Source organism: Theobroma cacao, chromosome 2 (assembly GCF_000208745.1).
Source record: "Theobroma cacao cultivar B97-61/B2 chromosome 2, Criollo_cocoa_genome_V2, whole genome shotgun sequence".
In the NCBI taxonomy this organism is placed as follows: domain Eukaryota; kingdom Viridiplantae; phylum Streptophyta; class Magnoliopsida; order Malvales; family Malvaceae; genus Theobroma; species Theobroma cacao.
This window is the reverse complement of record NC_030851.1, coordinates 6,751,113-6,769,013: the sequence shown is the minus strand read 5'-3', so window position 1 is coordinate 6,769,013 and position 17,901 is coordinate 6,751,113. Positions and strand designations below refer to the sequence as shown.

The 17,901-nt window shown below is 35.6% G+C and overlaps 5 protein-coding genes across 5 annotated transcripts; 4 read left to right on the top strand and 1 right to left on the bottom strand.

Annotated features, from left to right (window-relative positions):
- LOC18608247 (bifunctional riboflavin biosynthesis protein RIBA 1, chloroplastic) lies at positions 2,789-7,374 on the top strand. Its single transcript, XM_007042830.2, has 7 exons — positions 2,789-2,924; positions 3,823-4,219; positions 4,331-4,552; positions 4,936-5,258; positions 5,424-5,553; positions 5,796-6,092; positions 6,750-7,374. The coding sequence occupies exons 1-7, from the start codon at positions 2,872-2,874 to the stop codon at positions 7,011-7,013; spliced, it is 1,686 nt and encodes a 561-aa protein (XP_007042892.2). The 5' UTR covers positions 2,789-2,871; the 3' UTR covers positions 7,014-7,374.
- LOC108660956 (classical arabinogalactan protein 4) lies at positions 7,833-8,468 on the top strand. The gene has a single exon (XM_018115963.1). It carries the CDS (start codon positions 7,899-7,901, stop codon positions 8,271-8,273), a length of 375 nt encoding a protein of 124 aa, XP_017971452.1. The 5' UTR covers positions 7,833-7,898; the 3' UTR covers positions 8,274-8,468.
- LOC18608245 (classical arabinogalactan protein 9) lies at positions 9,632-10,024 on the top strand. Its single transcript, XM_018114862.1, has one exon. It carries the CDS (start codon positions 9,632-9,634, stop codon positions 10,022-10,024), a length of 393 nt encoding a protein of 130 aa, XP_017970351.1.
- LOC18608244 (classical arabinogalactan protein 1) lies at positions 14,273-14,944 on the top strand. The gene has a single exon (XM_007042827.2). The coding sequence runs from the start codon at positions 14,372-14,374 to the stop codon at positions 14,774-14,776; it is 405 nt and encodes a 134-aa protein (XP_007042889.2). The 5' UTR covers positions 14,273-14,371; the 3' UTR covers positions 14,777-14,944.
- Positions 16,046-17,772, bottom strand: LOC18608243. Its single transcript, XM_007042826.2, has 5 exons — positions 17,467-17,772; positions 17,288-17,359; positions 17,137-17,219; positions 16,775-16,977; positions 16,046-16,285 (listed from the first exon to the last, which is right to left on the bottom strand). The coding sequence occupies exons 1-5, from the start codon at positions 17,673-17,675 to the stop codon at positions 16,196-16,198; spliced, it is 657 nt and encodes a 218-aa protein (XP_007042888.2). The 5' UTR covers positions 17,676-17,772; the 3' UTR covers positions 16,046-16,195.

Here is a 17,901-nt window from a genome sequence, read left to right as displayed (position 1 = left end):
TTATTAAAATTTTATTATTTTAATGATAAAATTTTCTAAATTAGCTTCAATTTTAATTACTACTTTCTTATCTTATGTTTTTATAATTATTTAGAATTAATTCACCCTGAAAATAGTTTTGAGATCCTTCAATAATTTTGATAAGTTATTATTACCTTTATTCAGTTAATTGTTTATTTTTTATTATTTATCAAAAAAATTGTTTTACTTTTTATTCTTATCCTATTTTTATAAATTTAATTCATATATAAAAAAATAAATTAACTAAACCTGGGTTGGACTTGGATGAATCCAACCCACTTCTTTTTTTTTTTTTATCCTTCATAAATGATTTTAATTTTAACCTAACCCTAATTGCCAACACTTTCTCTTTTCGTCATTTTTTCTCTCTTCTTCTTCCACTGGCAGCAGCCAACCCCTTTCTCCATCACTCAATCCCCGGCGTCGTCGCCCTTGTTGGACTAAGCCTTTCCGACAGCAGCTCCCTCTTTCTTTCCCTTTCCTCTTTTCTTCTCTTCCCCTTCCTTCTGCCGCCAGTTTCCTCTTTATCTAAAAAAGCCTAGCCACCGTTCTCCTCCTGGGTTTTCTTTTAGAAGTCCTGCCACAAATTTAAAACCCCATTTAAAACTCCTGTCCTCAAAGTTGGGCGTGGGCACCCTTTAAGAGCATTCTTCATTGTTTTTGTTTGACTCATTCAGTGATAATTTGTTTTTTTTAATCACGTTGTAAGGTGCCACGTGCTAAAATAAGAAAACTGAAACGTGGCAAACTGAGGAAGCCCCAAAAGGGGCTTCCTTTTACTTATGTTATAGATTTGTGGTACACTACATGGCTTCACCATCAAAAAATAATTTTCTTAGAAAGCCGCACATGTTTAGTTTTGCTTCCATTCCTTTGTCCTGTCCCTGTGGTCTGAAAATAATAAAAATTATTATAGTATTTGTTCGTCTATGGCCCAAATAATATAACCCATCCTCCTATATTTGCAATTGCATTCGGCATTGGGCTCTCTCGTTAAATTTGGACATTGGTTTAAGATCTGCTAGCTTCATGGCCCAATGAAATAAGCCACCCACATATCAACAAGGGATTCATATCTATGACTATGAATAGAGAATAGAGATGAAAATGATCTCCTCTCAGCTCATGGCTGGCATCATTATCCATATCCCCACGGCTTCTGACTTTTAAAGGCATTGCCTTTGCCTCAACCACTTACGTAGGTTAATTGAAAAGACTTTTAAAAACTTTATTGCAAATCCTAAACTCCACGGATTGCCATTCAAGACCATTGGGTCAACGCTTTTGAAGAGAAAAAAAAACGTGGTCAAAGTCAAGGAAAATGGTGCGACGGCTGCATGGAATTCGGAAACTAAAAAACGGGAAAACAGTTGAGGCTTAGGCAGCTTCAGAGAAGAAGCTTAAAGAAAGAAAGAAAGAGGCTAACAGCCAGCCGCCCTCCCTCGGCTTATGTTACAAAAAAACTTCAACATTCAATGTATAGAAAAACAGAGACAGAGAGAGAGAGAGAGATGCGGACGCAATTGCAAACAAATCCTTTATTATTTTTTGTAAATAAAACAAGTTGGTGGGTTGGAGGTGGGGCATGCTCCTCATTCTCCGCGATTCCTAGCCCATCGTTTCTCTCCGCATTCCATCACCCTTTCGAGTACCCAGCTGCATCACCCGCTTCTCTTTAGTTTTTATTACATATGCATTCCAATAATATCCTTTAATTTGCCATTAACATTCACACTGTCTCCTCCACCCAATTTTGGCTAATTTTACCACTCCAAAACATAAAATCTTGGGAAAATAAACAAGGAACTGAGATGAATCACATGCCCGTCTGTCTTTTGTCTGCTCATGATTGAATTGGACCATACTGCCATGTAAACCTCGACAGCCCCCCTCTTTCTTTTCTTTTTTATTTTTTTTAGTTTTTATCTAATTTTTATATTAATATGTTTTTTTTCAAACGTATTAAATAAACTTTAAAAAGATTTGAATTTAACATTTACAATTTGAAAGAGAATTTAATTACAACTTTTAATATTACATTATTATGCATTTATGAATATAGCATTATTATTAGTTAACAAGTAATTATGAGTAAATGTTATATATATATATATATATATATAACGTTACAATTGGTCTAAACCCCAAAACTTAAAAGATACAAGAGAAAAGGGTAATTAGCCTTTTTCTAATCCTATAACACTGAAAACCCATTTCTTAACCCCTTAATTTGAAACTTTTAGACTCAATTTCCTATTTTATGCTGTAGGTATCAAGAGGGAAATAAAAAGAAAAAAAAAAAGGCATTTGTAATAACACCAATATATTTAATGATTCCGTTTCTAGTTTTTAGATAAAAATAGTACATGTTCATTTGTAAAAAGAAAAAAGAAAAAGCATTTTCCTCATTTTTTATTTAAAACATTATCTAATAACTAAATGACATATTAAGTAAATAAACCTATTATTATATATTTTTGCCAAATCATTTTTTTTCTTGCAGATGATATTAGAATAGATAATGAAAAGGACACATCTCATCTTATATATTATAAATAAATAGAAATCAAATGTACAAAACCTTAATTATTTACGAAAATAACGTAATGCCACCCTGTCAACCAGTCGAACAAACCAACCAAACCAACTTTCCGCTAGCTCACCCGCGGGTGACAGGTCATCTAGACAACTTCAATTCGCCGCTGCTTCTTAATTCACTTTCCGCTTCTTCCATTTGGCTTCCTCCTCCTATGACTATAAATATAATATAGACGTAAGAATAAGAGAAAAGCCCATTACAATTACAAGATAAAAAACCCCCTTAGATTATAGCTTCTCCTCAGGCTGCTCATGGCTTCTCTCAACGTTTCTTCTCCTTCAACGGCGGCACTTTCTCGACCTCAGTAAGCTCTCTTCTTTTTTTCTTTAATGGCGATTTGCTCGGATTAAATTCTTACCTTATGAATTCTTCCTTTCAAGTGACCAACCGTTTTGGGTTTTTTGTTTTTATTGGGTTACCTTTGTTATTTCATTGGTTCCAATGTGATTTGCTTCTTTTTGTTATTTGGTTTTCTAAAGAAATTTCGATGGTTTAATGGTCAATGGTTCCGTTTCGATCTTATATACACGCTGTGATTAATTTTGAATTTGTCTTTGGTTTTTGTTTAAACAACCCAAAGTTTCTATCAACCGGTTGTTGTCGGATATTGCTAACTATGAACTCAAGCCTCAGCCATTTTGACGAAAAGCTCCTGTCTTTGCATCAAAAATTCGCCTTGGCTGGAAAGAAATATGGCGATTTTCTTTGCTATTTCTTTAAATGCTGAAATTTCCTTGTATCTTGTTGATAAGAAACGGGTAGAAGAATAAAAGGTCCAACTTTAGCTAGTATAATCAATATACGGCCTGTACAGGACTTGTATGAGTATAAACTTTTCAGATAGAACAGTTTGTGTAGCTATTTCAGATTTGATTAGTTTGATAAACAGTCGTCATAACATTATACTTAATTTTTCTATTTTGTTTCTAAGATACTAAGTTTGCTTGATTTCTGCCTAAAGTTACTAAGTTAGATTTGGCTACAAGCATTTGCTTTTGTCCTTCCAAATTTTTTATATTTAAGATTTTATTCATGGTCAATTTAAATGTCTGAGTTTTTCCTAAGAAATGATCAGGGAGATTTTGTACAGACAGATGCCTACTGACTGAAATAGAATGCCTTATACAGAGTTCTAGTGCAATCTTTAAAACTATCAGTTATTTGATTGTATGAAATTCTTACTGGCCTTTCTTTCGGTGTAGGGCATCCAAAAGCTTCAAATTATTTAACGGTTTACACAGCACAAATCTATTCTCTGCAAATGGGTACATGGCTGATTTGGCCTTTAGACAGTCAGGCAGCAGATCATCCTTTGTTATCAAGAATGTTGGCAAAAGTAGAGCTGCACTCATATCTGGAGAAGGTGACCTCCTGTCCTATTCGAATGGCAATGGTGCTTCCACAAACGGTACTCTCTTCAGTGATAAATCAGTTGGGATTGAAGAGCAACAAGATGCAGTAGCATTTGGAACACTTTCAGCAGATACCGCTCCCACAAGTAATGGTTTTCCCATCGATAATGATGAGTTTGATTTGGATAGCCCCACTGAAGGTTTTGCTTCAGTCCCTGAGGCTATTGAGGACATTCGCCGGGGCAAGGTTAGTTTTTTCCTTGGGATGCTTTTTTTCCTATGAGCTGGTAACACTTGTATGTCGTTTATTGTTCTGCATGTTAATCAATTTTCTTTGCTAATCTGAACTAATGTGCAGATGGTAGTGGTCGTAGATGATGAGGACAGAGAAAATGAAGGAGATCTTATAATGGCAGCTCAGTTGGCGACACCTGAAGCTATGGCCTTTATTGTGAAGCATGGAACTGGGATAGTTTGTGTGAGCATGCAAGAGGAGGATCTGGAGAGGTTGCAGCTTCCTTTGATGGTGAACCAAAGGGAAAATGAGGAGAAACTCCGCACTGCATTCACAGTTACAGTGGTACTTATTTTGTCTGATATCCATAAATTTGAGTCATGAATAATTTCATTTATCCCATGATTCTAAGTTAAGTTGTATATTTAATTGTTTTATTGTTCAATTGCATTTACTGTACAATAACATATTTGAAAATTATAACCACCTACTGGAGGTTGAATCTGAATGCTGAAAATGTTAATGCCTGGAAGATAGTGATGATTGTGATTGCCTATAACTTTTGATAAGCTCAAATTACCATTTTGGATAAATCTTTTTATGATACGTAGAACAAAAAATTATTAAGGGTTAATTGATTTCCGTTATAGAAGGATGGCTTCTGTAGTATCTAGTTTGATACTTCCAATGGTTCTCAACTTTTTTTGTTGCATGAAAACCAATTTCAGGATGCAAAACATGGTACTACAACTGGGGTGTCAGCTCATGATAGGGCAACAACAGTATTGGCCCTCGCTTCTAAAGATTCCAAACCTGAGGATTTCAACCGCCCTGGTCACATTTTCCCACTGAAGTACAGGGAAGGTGGTGTTCTGAAAAGAGCTGGGCATACCGAAGCTTCTGCTGATCTTGCGATGCTAGCTGGACTGGACCCTGTTGCAGTTCTCTGCGAGGTTGTGGATGATGATGGATCCATGGCTAGATTACCAAAGCTTCGTCAATTTGCTGAGCGTGAGAACTTGAAAATAATATCCATTGCTGATTTAATCAGGTAAATTAATAAATATGATAGAGCTTTGCTTTCCACTTATCTTACATGAATCCTACAGTTAAGTTGTCCAATTTAATTCTTGCCAAAACTATTGTTAATTGTATCTGGCATCTTTTAAAGAAGATAAAGTAAAGGACTATTTCTAATACTGCTTATGATTGGCAGGTATAGGAGAAAAAGGGATAAATTAATTGATCGTGCTGGTGCTGCACGGATACCCACTATGTGGGGGCCATTTACGGCCTATTGTTACAGGTCAATCTTAGATGGGATTGAGCATATAGCAATGGTTAAGGTAAGGATATAGCCATATTGTTATAGCTTGTTTCACCCTCCTATATATATCTGAGTACCTCAGCATCCATATGGATCTTACATAAAAATTTTTCCTATGCTCAATCAAGTAAAATATGTTTCAATATACTGCACACTTGTATTATTTTTTTTTTTTGCGTATATTCATTTAGACTTTAGGTTTTCTTGGATTAAGAACCTTCCCCAAAGAACATGGCATGATTCTTTCCATGGTGTACACAGGGTGAGATAGGAGATGGGCAAGATATTCTTGTGAGGGTGCACTCAGAATGCCTCACAGGAGACATATTTGGATCCGCTAGATGTGACTGTGGGAATCAGCTTGGCCTTGCAATGAAACAGATTGAGGCTGCTGGCAGGGGTGTGTTGGTATACCTTCGTGGGCATGAAGGCAGGGGCATTGGTTTGGGCCACAAACTTCGTGCCTATAATCTGCAGGATGCTGGTCGTGATACAGTAGAAGCAAATGTTGAGCTTGGGTTGCCTGTTGATTCAAGAGAATATGGCATTGGCGCACAGGTACTTCCCCATCAAAACCACACTAAATGAATATATCTAGCATAATTCAGTTGAATATGGTATATTTGTTTGTTGCTGTCTTCCTCTTTTTTGGATAAATATGGTTTTCATGATTTTCTAATTCTACTGTGCATCATTAGTATATTAGGTTAGCACCTGTGACATAATTTGTCCTAAAGTTTAGTCCTGTTACCTTTAATCAACCATAAAACAAAGAAAATTTTGAAATTAAAAAGCGGGTAAGTATATATTGATTTGATCATTGAATCTTTCTGAGGGTTCAGATTATTTCTAAAAGCAACGGGGAGCTTTGTGTAAGTTCTACTGGTTAAAAGTACTTGTGATGGAATCTTCATGTGTTGCATAGCTAATTAGAAATTAAAAAAAAAAAGAATTCTTGGAAGTTGGAAATCAGCCTAGTAATAATACTCCACGCCGAAGTACTTAGGTAGGAATGATTTCTTTTCTTTTATTAGAACGTACATATGGAAGAGTGTTCGGTAGTAATAAATGGAAAGGATCAGAACCCTGGTCTAGGGCTTGCTAAAGGTTTTACTGCATGACTGGCACGTCTTGTTGTTTTCTTATGATAGATTTTACTTTCTTCTCACCTGTCAAAGAAGTTTGTGAAACTCAAAATATGATTCTTCCTTGCAGATACTTAGGGACTTGGGTGTGCGAACGATGAAACTGATGACAAACAATCCTGCAAAATACAGTGGACTCAAGGGTTATGGATTGGCGATTGTAGGCAGGGTTCCGCTACTAACTCCTATTACAAAGGAGAATAAGAGATACTTGGAGACCAAACGTGCGAAAATGGGACACGTATATGGCTTAGACTTTAATGGCCGTTTGAACAGCCTCATTATTGGTGGCAATGGTAACACCACTCCAGCGGATGCTGCAGCTGAATCCTAGGACCTGGTGCTTCCGGCTTGCTTTAGATGCTGGTAACTCCTTGCCGACATGATCCACTTAGTACAACTCGTATGATAATCGGAAGAAGACACCATCTCTGAACTTGGTTATAGATATAAAAGATTTATTCTTTAAAAATTCAATGTTTACCTTGGCATTGCTAAAAGTAAAAAATTTGTGCGGTTTCCTACCTAAAACGATACCCAAGGAAGAGCCCTCCATTCTTTTTCTCTGACCTGTGAATTAGGGACAAAACAACTTCATTCCTAGAATTTGGATTTGCTTGACCTTGTTGAGGTCATGTTGTAATTACGACTTTATACAATAAATAGATAATAAAAAACTTTTATATATTTGCATTTCTTTTTATATTTTCTCGTGTATTTACATGGACGAGTGAATTTTATTTTATTTTTTTGGATAAGATAATTAAAATGGTAACGGACTGGTATTTCCAAATCAGTGGTTCCAAGGTTACATTTCCCATCAGACTATAGTAGATCAGAAACCGCCAGATATTTCCAGTTCTCTACCGTTGCAAATATATAAAACATTTAACAAATATACAACAGTTCTGATTGCATCCGGATCCCAAATTGTTGACCCCACACCAACGTCCAAGATGCAAAGGACGACCTCGCTTTTTTATAGTCGTTATGAAGAACAAAATCAAAGTAGAAAAAGCGCCAAAGCAACCCCTGGCCCTTACCTTTCTTTTAAATTATTAAAGCAAAATGCCAAACGTTCGACTTCTTCGAGAGCCGTGCGAGAACCAATCCAACGGTTACTAATGAATTCTGATCTCTTTATATACCCTCATCTTCTCGTCTTCCTTGTAGGCTCAACTCGCTCCATTGTTTAATTTCCTCTTTGAATTCCAACGCAATGGCTCTCTCCCGTTTTCTCTCCTTAATTACAATGGCATTGCTGTTTTGCTCCGTGATAGCACAATCTCCAACGCCATCGCCTGCGTCGTCGCCGAAGAAATCCCCGTCGTCCAGTCCGACGCCAGTCTCTTCACCACCGACGGTGTCTGCACCGTCTCCATCGAAGACTCCGACAGCAACTGCACCATCTCCAGTAACTGTTTTATCACCTCCATCTTCTTCACCGTCTCCGGTTACCAGTCCCTCGTCGATTGCCGAGACTCCCGCCGAAGCTCCAGGACCATCGGAAAATAGTGCCGTTTTAAACTTGAATAGGTTTGGTGCCGCTGGATCTGTTGCGTTTGGACTGTTGACAGCCGTGATGATGGCGTAGGGAATATGAAGAGAAGATTACCCAGCTTTTTCCCCCCAAAATGAGAATTATATCATTTTATGTATTCCCTTAAAATTTATAAAATTGATTCTTTAATTTTAAATATACCATTATTGTTCACCACCTATATATGATTGTGTACTGTATTCATTTATTCCATGAGTTGAATTCTAGAACTAGTAATATTACCACAAACTTTTCCTTCTCTTTGTTTCATTGATAAAAAAAAAAAAAAACTGAAAAGTAGTAGTGGAGCACAAGTGATGAAACAAGTTAAGAAAATCAAAGGAGGTTGGTATATTAACAGCATTACGCAGGGAATGTGCCAACACTTCAGATTTTACTTTACCAGCCATAAAATTAAGAGCTTAACGCGGTTGGGTCACGCAAGGAAAGTGCCAACTAATGCTAATATTTATGGTAAAGAAAGCATTTTTTTAATTTTTGAATCTCAAAGATTTATGATTAAGTTCAACTAAGAATTAAGTTAGTAGCCAGCTAGGACGCGGAGAGACAAAAAGGAAAGCTTGCATCCTATTCCTCTACCTCTAAATGGGCTGTACTATTGCCAATTCATATACAAACACAAAAAGGGTTTTATTATTATTATTATTATTATTGTTATTTTTGATAAATCAGACTGACAAAGTTTAAACCTCAATCCATTGTGACACAAAGATTTTTATTATTTGATGTCTTATTTATCAATATTAAATTATGAAATCAAATTTTTGATCAAATGGTGTATAACACTAATCTAATTTTTGGTCAAATATTAATGATTATTACTAGTACCAAAATTTATCTACCTTTCTAGCTGTATGATGAGCAATTGGCCCGTGGGAAAAATGCTATAATTTGGGAACATGCCCTGTTGCTTTACTGGTGGACTACACAAACTCCTCATGTTTTCACATGATGACATGTTATGTTTCTTCAAACTTAGTGGTGTCCCCAACTCCCACAACGCATTCCCAAATCCCAATCTTCAAGGTAGATTTCCTCTACCGTCTGATCTCCCAATGCACCCGTTACACAAAGAATCCAACGGTTGACAGCGCTTCCCACCCTGTACATACCAAAGATCCAAATCAAACCGAAAACAACTGTACCTTAATGCTCACGCGTGAAACCAAATCAAAACCGACCTGGTGGCTGGTTGGACTGTTTCTCAGCAATCACCCAAAAACCGTGTTTTCGAAATTTCGTCCCAGTTGGCCACTCATTTCTGCCCCTGATCCCCCCCTTCTATAAATACGCTGTTCTTTTTCTCATGATTTTCGCATTGCACTCAAAACTTTCTACACTAATCTCTTTCTGGGTTTTCTCTTGTTTTGTTGCTTTTCAATTTCACTACGATGGCTAAGTCAACCATTTTTTGCTTCATGCTGATCGTTTTGTTGGTTTCTACCACGGCACAGTCCCCTGCATCTTCACCTTCGCCAACCTCATTGCCACCATCAACTTCTCCACCAGTCTTTGCTCCTGTTCCTTCTTCTCCCTCGCCTGTGGAGGAGCCACCGGTTTCTGCTCCTTCTCCGATGACGACTCCTCCAGTGGCTGCACCATCTCCCGCTAATGTTAACGTTCCTCCACAGCCTTCTGCCGCTGCTCCACCAAACCCTCCGTCCTCAATTTCCACTCCACCATCTGTGGCACCAGAGCCGTCGCACAACGGTGCCGCTTTGAACAGAATTGCTGGCTCAGGATATATTGTTTTTGGGCTGATCACTGCCGCTTTGATGATGTAGAGATTAGAGTGAAACACTGTGCTTCATTCTTTTATCAGTCGGATTTACATTTTTGTTTTTCTCTTTTATTTTTTGATTTTTTAAATACATAATACATGGAATTTTATGTTATTTATTTATATAATAAAAAAATTTTCCTTTTAATTTTTTCAATAATCAAAGGTATATGATATTTTTCAAGCGTTTCATATAATTTGTGGTGAATCAAATCGCTCCATAGCAAGCATCTCAGCATTACTTTGCACACAAACAAACAAAAATTCGCCAAAAGGCATTGCTAATAAAAATTAATTGAAGAGGCATTGATGCCCTCTTGTTTGATAGTAACAAGAAAGAAGAAAAGAGGGAAGAAGTAAGGGGTATGGCCGAGGGGGTTCATTATGTTAGGCCCAATAGCCAATGATATATTTCCTTCATTAAAACGAAAATCTAAAGTATTTCTGAATATAAATCGAGGGATTATTTTTAATTTCTCATGTTTAATAAAAAAAATTTCATAAATGAGTACATTTTATTTTTAAAAAATAAAAAACAAAGAAAAAAACTTAATATTTTAAAAATCCTTTTAACTATTTAAAAAAAATTTGTCACGACCCGATACTCCTTTCGAGCCCGTGACAACTGCCGCAAGGCTTAATATCAATATCTCATTTCCCTAGTGAGTAACCGTTGCCGAAAATCATGTTCTAGAAGATTTTAAGCTGTTTCCAACTCAAAACAAATAAAATAATAATTTTCGTCTCACAGGGGTATTTTAGTTATTTATTTTCAAAAATTTCGAAACCGGCTAAAATGTAATATACGAGTACAAAACATATAATTCATAATCAAAAGTGAGTTTTAAAGTCTAAAATCTTCATTTAAAACGAAATTTCGATTATTTGAATATAATAAAAAAATAAAAAAATGTTAATTAAAATATTTTATTTTTTTATAAATAATATTTTTAGAGTTATACGTAAATAATTTTTGTAGCATAAAAGTTAAATAAATTCATACATACTGTAATACAGTAAGCCAAAGTATTTAATTTAATTTACAATAATAAGTGGGCTCCCGAATAAACAAAAGTAAAGAGGACTATAAACCTACAGTTTGAAAAATAAAAACCCAACGGTAGTCCTCGATGAGATTAGCTATTTACAGTCTAATCTGAGCCTGAAATAGAGGGAAATGAGGGTGGTGAGATTATAAAATCTCAGTGAGTAAACAAATATTATTCAAAAGATCTAAAGTCCAAGTAAAATGAGACTATTAAAACATTTCATCCAAATAAGTTTTTCATAACATAAGTATTCATTTCATTTAAATAGTCAACATGGCTTATGAGTATTTTAAAAAAAAACTTGGTTCTTGCCAAAATCATTCTCTGAGATACCTTGGCCGAGGCATCTTACCGAGTCCGTCAAGGCTGTAAAAATTTCGTATACACGAAAACATATTTTTAGTTTGAAAAACACAGTCGTTCTTTGACGTTAGCGGAGTTCATCGTCACGAGGTGGTTCGACGTGACGTGGACTCTAACCATACCTTAGGAGATACCCTACGCGCCTCTCCGACCGAGGTACATATTTATATCCGGATTCTGTGCCCCTCTAATAGGCTGGTCCACAGAATTTGCTTACTGCAACAAGCTAAACCCACCATACAATAAAATTTTGACAGTATGACAGAGCTAATATTTTACTACCCAACCTGCAAAGGTAAAATAAAACAATTCATACAATTCATAAAACACAACCCAGCCAGTCATGCCAACACAATAACAATATAACATAAGCCATCAATTTTCAATCATAAGTTTACAGCATACCGATGGTCTCCAATTACTCTATTTTCAAAATCGTTATTTCGTTTTAAAACAATTTATAAAGTCTTTTCATTTAAACACATTTTGTTTACAAAACATAAAAATTTACCATTTGAACTCATTTTCATAAAATTCACCACAACTGAATAAAAATATACTTTAGATAATTAAAATGATGGTAAGGTTACTTATAATGTCTAGAGTGAGGATTTTCGAAATACTCAAACTACTGGTCTTTGGGTACAATTCCCTTGCCTTTATCGGAGGACTCACCACCTTGACACAGTACAAAATCGAGAAATTCACCACATTGGTACTAAATTGAAATTAAACTAATTTAGATTACTAATGCATGATATGGAATGCAAAATGTCCGATTAATCGCTTAAATGTAATATTCGACCTAAGTCACACTATACTCGGTCTAATTGGCTAAAGTCTCTCATTTAACTCCAAATCAATTCTTTTCACTTTCTACACTCCAATTATACCTAAATTACCTTAGTGACTGTGAATGAGATTCAATTTATCAGTCTCGGGTCCATAATCACACATGTCTATACATTAAGCAAAAATTCAGATTTTCACACCAAAATTTTCCATTTAATTTCTAGCCTCACCAAATATCAAATATCACCAAAATATCATGAAATATCATCAATTTCAAACTCAATATTCTCCCTAGAAAATTCGGCCTTTTATGGGTAATTGGAGAAAATGAATTTTTTTCTTGTTGTTTTGTTTCTAAATATGCTAAACTAACTAAAAACACTAACATAACTTAGAATCAAATCAATCCAACTTCATTCTCTCTCCATACCCATTTGGTCAGCCATGAATTCACCATGAAAATATGAAATTTAATCATGAAAAATAAGGAGAAATGCATGGGAAGGATAGATCACAAGTTAAAATCAAGAAATTTTATCTTTGATTACTTGATTCCTTGAAATCCCACACTTTTTCTTCAATTTTCCCACCTAGGTTTTGTGTTTTTCCTTTCCTCTCTTTGTTCTTACTATGGCCGGCCACATGAAGAGAAAATGGGATAAATATGGGCTGATTTTTATGAAAAATAATAAAATATCCTTACTTGACACATGTCACATACTTATTAGTCCATTTTTCTTTTTTTTTTATACTTTAATAATTATGCTTCCATTCTCCACCACATGATTAATCAAAGGTCAAAATGAGGATAAGTGAAGACCATGTGCTGGACAAGTGTCCTGGTGGTAGAAAATTACGATTTTGCCCATAAAGTGGTAAAATTACTATTTTACCCCTTATGCTTCGAAAAATACCGAGATTATAATTTTTCACTTCTCAACCTCAAATTATACTCCAATAAATCAAATATGATCAAAATCTTTCAAAAAAAATTCTCATTTTGTGCCTCGAGTGGCAAAATTACCATTTTGCCCCTATATAGCGAAATTTCCAATTTGACTCTAATTCGATCCTCGAACTTCGAATCACCATTTTAAGTCATTCTGAGACTTTAAAATTCTCAATTTCACCTTAAATTCTCTATTTGATATAGTTCGAAGCTTAGTTCAACTTAGTTATACTATTAAGTACACTACAGGCTTTTAATGATTTTCAGGGCTTTCCTAACATGCAAACATGCTATCCATCACATGCTTGTCATGACAAGTATTTTATAAGGTCAGGTTTTACAAAATTTAAATAAATTTTTATTTTTTTTATTAAATTTGATTGAGCCTTCATATCTTTATTTTAGATTAAATAAACTTTTATAATTAATATGGATTAAATGCCAACAGTTTATACATTACTTATTATTACATAACATGTCACTTTATCGTTCATTAATACATGTCAAAATACTAGGTCAATAGCACGGAATATAAAATAACAAGTTACAAAGATTTATTTTATTCAAAATAAAAATATAAAAATTTAATTAAATATCATAAAAAAATAAAATTTTTTAATCAGTTAAAGATATTTTTAAATGCTATACCACCAAATGCTAAGCACAAATGCAATCATATAGCCCACGCAACATATTTAATTCAACACGTTAATTTATAATGGTGGTCCTATTTGGGGTGAGTTTCTCGTTCTTCCCTAACATAAAGCCTTCAATTCCCGGTCAATAAAATTTCATTCCATGGTGGTGTCGCCCGTAAAACATTCAATTTGACGAAAATGGTGAGCAATCTTTCCAAGTTTTGAACAGGCTTACCATTACGAATAAGGCAGGATATCAAGGGTCCAGATCACTTCCAATTTTCTGAAGGAAATCCCCCACGTCTACGCCGACCTTTTTTTTCCTAAAAAACAACATAAAAAAAGAAGTCATCTAGGAAAGTACCCAAAGTCTTTTCCTCAGCTAGGCAAGGCACAAAAATACAAAAATCCCAACCGTCCGATCCTTTGCTACAAATTGATTTAAACCCTCGCTTCCCTCGATATGCAAAGCCAAACAAACTCTTCCCAACTCACTTTCTTAGTAGTCGACTACCCTAACATTCTTTAGTTTCGGTGTTTTTTTCCTTTGCTTCTTCATTATGGCTCGTTCAAGCATTGATTGCGTGATGCTGTCGGCATTGCTTTTCGGTCTTGTTGCTGCACAATCTCCATCGCCGGCACCAGCTCCAGTTCATTCTCCGAGTTCTCCTTCAACCAATCCGCCAGCCAATGCTCCAGTAGCCCATACTCCATCTTATGCGCCAAGGCATTCCGTCTACCCACCGGCTCATGCGCCTTCACAGATGAAGACTCCATCGGCTTCTGCACCCTCTCCCGTTGTCCACTCTGCCCCGACTAAGTCTCCTGTTGTGGCTACAACTCCATCGATTTCCATGCCACCATCTGATGCGCTTGCGCCAGCCGAGAATGCTGCCGTTTTCAACAGATTTTCTACCGCTGCGCCCGTTGCTATTGGTGTCTTCGCTGCCGTTTTGCTCATGTAGAGTCGATGGCTGGTGTTTTTTTTGGTCTACGGTTACAGAGGGCTTATCCTTGTGGTTGCCTTCATTATCGTTTTTCTTTTCCTTTTTTGAGTGCATGGGTTTATATACAGTCGATTATCTGATAGTTTGACATTGATGGATCTGCCACTTCCGCTTGGCTTCATCTTATTTTCTTAAATTATATCATTCTGTTTCTTTTTCTGAGAATATTTTTCCTCTGTTATCGACAACAACGAAAATGGAGTAGTAGTATCACTTTTAATATCCAATCCTGCTAAAAAACAAAAGGGCTAACATTAAAGTATCGTAGTAAACCACGTGATTAGGCTTCAATTCATAGTTGAGAGAGCAAATCTGCAATTTTGTTGTTAGTCGAAGGAGTCAACAGGATTTTCATTCAGTCTCCCATCTTTCTCAGATTCTGATTTGGATTTTCTTTTGTCATCTTTTTCTTTTGCAGCTTTTAATAAAGAACAAGTTCAAGGTTTCGTACGTTAACATTGTTTTTGTTTTGCCGTTTCAGTTTGCTTTTCTTCTTTTCCAGACCCTTTTTATAAATTGTGATCCATGTTTATACCTACATTTTGTCGTTGTCACCGTGACCCATGTGCCGGGGAACTTGGAATCGTAAGTCTCGGAAGCATGATGTCCGGTCGTTTTTCTTTTTGTAAGCCTTTCGCTTACTTGGACCATGGAAATATACAAGATTATTTTAGAAGAAAGAATTCTCTTTGGTTATTTTAAAAAAAAATAAGTGTTACATTAGGAAAATATAAATGAAATTTTGCTCTTTAAATAAAAAAAAAATATATATATTCTTAATAATTGGATTAAAATGGGTTAAAGTTTTCCAAGCCTTAATTGATTTTGAAATTCAATTAAATTAATAATATATAATTAATATAGATTATTTATAAAGGGATTTGGTTTTTTTTTTTTTTTGAAAGGTCAAGGGATTTGGCACTCGACAGTTGGACATGAGGCAGCGTGGTTACAATTGTATTTAATTAAATAATAAATTGTTTTTGTTTTTATTTTTTTGTACAAACATACATGTAAAGCAAGGAATTTTTTTTTCAGGAAAGATAGAAACAATTTAACCATGTCTCTTTCCTTTTCTTATATTTTCCATATTTCTTCCATATTATTTTATAAAAATGGAATAATTGATCATAAAAATATCACCTAATACTGTGCATTCTAGAATAGTTGATTCAAAATATAATCAACCATATCAATTAATTTTCATATTTTTTTATTAAATAAAAGTTCAATCCAAAACACGTTCACTTATACAATTGGTTTTTAAAATTATTGAAATACAAAGTCCAAACAATATGTATTTGTCAATGGTAGTTAACAATGGGCAACGGCTTGAACAGGTTAAAAGGCAAGAAACGTGTAAATAAATTACTTTCCTTAGCCTCCTTGCTTTTGCTTCACGATCTTGTTAACGATGGGTTCAACCAAAGACTCCACGCCATCCACGTCGTGCTTCAATGCCTCAACCTATATATGTTTAGCGACACAGATCAATCAACAACGGGCTTAAAGCATTTGCCAGATTTCTAATTTGACTTTACATTTCTTAGATTTGCTTTTCCACGATCAATTGGAATGAAATTTTATGGCAAAAGAAAGAGAGGAAAAGATATAATCCTAGTTAAGGTTAAGGGTATATCAACTCCACATAACACTAAATTAATTCACTGGCCCAAAGCAAACAAAATTTTACTTTCAATTCGTTCATAGAGGGATATAAAAAGGAAAAAAAAAAGGGTAATCAAACATTTCCATTTCTCAAGAGTGCACCATACTCAAAGCAACGATTTCAGATAAAACTGCTGGGTCAGGTCAACCATTGACTTTTGGGACCTAGCAGAAGTTTCAGTTGCCCACACTTTTGGTTATATCTTATATTAATTTAGTAATAGTATTATTATAGAAAAACGAACTTGGGGATGGAGCGGGGGAAGAGATGAGGGGCAAAGGCATTACCTGGTGGATGAATTCTGTTGTGACGTGAGCATCTTGGGCAGTTTCTTCTGAAACATGTTCGACCACCAGAGCTGCCTTTTTCAGCATGCTATCATCAGGGAGCTTTTCCGCCACCTGAGCTGATAACTTCTCTGCTGCTGTTGCTACCTTTTCCACTACCTCCGCTACATTTTCAACCTCTTCGACTACCATTTCTGCTTCTCCTGAAATACGTTTCAAAATTTGAAAGTAAATTTGATCTGCACTAAACCTTCACCAGTCAAGTTTTCTGTAACTCTTATTCTATACTCTTTCCCAAATCTCTAGACATTTTTTTGGAGATGGGAAACAATTATGAATTATATTTATCCCATAACATGTACCTTCAATCCTCTTCAATTTTGTCCATTTTTCCTTCCAGAAGGGCAGCGAGAAGCTCAGCACAGAGCCCAAAATGCATTTGGCCCTGCATCAAAGCTTAAGTAAATTTTTGGTTTTGAAACTTCGAATATCAAAGCTTAAGTGAGTTCATACCACAGGAAGAAGTTGAACTTTGGAGGAGCTGAACCGGGTGGTGGGCTACTCTTCTCCCTCTCATCCTTGGTACTACAGTTAAAACATACACATAGTTGAAGAGTTATTTCATCAATGTCACAAACTGCTTAATGAGGATAATAAAATGGAAATTCATCAGGGAGATTTATATGACTAACATGCCAGCATCGAGTTTTCTCCATAGTCCTATATTGGTGCTGATCAATCGCGACCCTTGGTGCATAGGGTAACCATGTCGTTTAGCCATGGCGTCCTGCAGGAGGTGTTGTTGAGAGATATTGCCTAAGTTAGATTTGTAAGGACGAAGTAGCGATTCAGCGCAATTTTGCAGCCTGTAAGAAGCAGACCAACCTTTTGTAGACATCATCACCAAAATTTTAACACCAACCTAAAAGCTTAAAAGAAACGAGTAAGCTTAAAATTTTCACACAAAATTTTCTGCATATTTGGTCAACTAAGATATAGCTTTGCACCTGAAAGAAACGCGTCTGACCTGTTCCTTGCAAGATAAGGCTGACTCGACTAAGCTTACAAGGAAATCCACAGACTATTGCTTCTTCAACATTCTTACTTCCAGAAGTGGGCAAAGCAAC

Bases quoted from the DNA above. Each gene is read 5' to 3' on its own strand.
- LOC108660956 (XM_018115963.1), top strand. From the start codon at position 7,899: ATGGCTCTCTCCCGTTTTCTCTCCTTAATTACAATGGCATTGCTGTTT.
- LOC18608245 (XM_018114862.1), top strand. From the start codon at position 9,632: ATGGCTAAGTCAACCATTTTTTGCTTCATGCTGATCGTTTTGTTGGTT.
- LOC18608243 (XM_007042826.2), bottom strand. From the start codon at position 17,675: ATGATGTCTACAAAAGGTTGGTCTGCTTCTTACAGGCTGCAAAATTGC. The intron at 17,220-17,287 runs GTATGAACTCAC...GCTTTGATGCAG, and splicing joins AAGTTCAACTTCTTCCTGTG to GGCCAAATGCATTTTGGGCT. The intron at 16,286-16,774 runs GTAATGCCTTTG...AAACATATATAG, and splicing joins CAACAGAATTCATCCACCAG to GTTGAGGCATTGAAGCACGA.
- LOC18608247 (XM_007042830.2), top strand. From the start codon at position 2,872: ATGGCTTCTCTCAACGTTTCTTCTCCTTCAACGGCGGCACTTTCTCGA. The intron at 2,925-3,822 runs GTAAGCTCTCTT...CTTTCGGTGTAG, and splicing joins GCGGCACTTTCTCGACCTCA to GGCATCCAAAAGCTTCAAAT. The intron at 5,259-5,423 runs GTAAATTAATAA...TATGATTGGCAG, and splicing joins TCCATTGCTGATTTAATCAG to GTATAGGAGAAAAAGGGATA.
- LOC18608244 (XM_007042827.2), top strand. From the start codon at position 14,372: ATGGCTCGTTCAAGCATTGATTGCGTGATGCTGTCGGCATTGCTTTTC.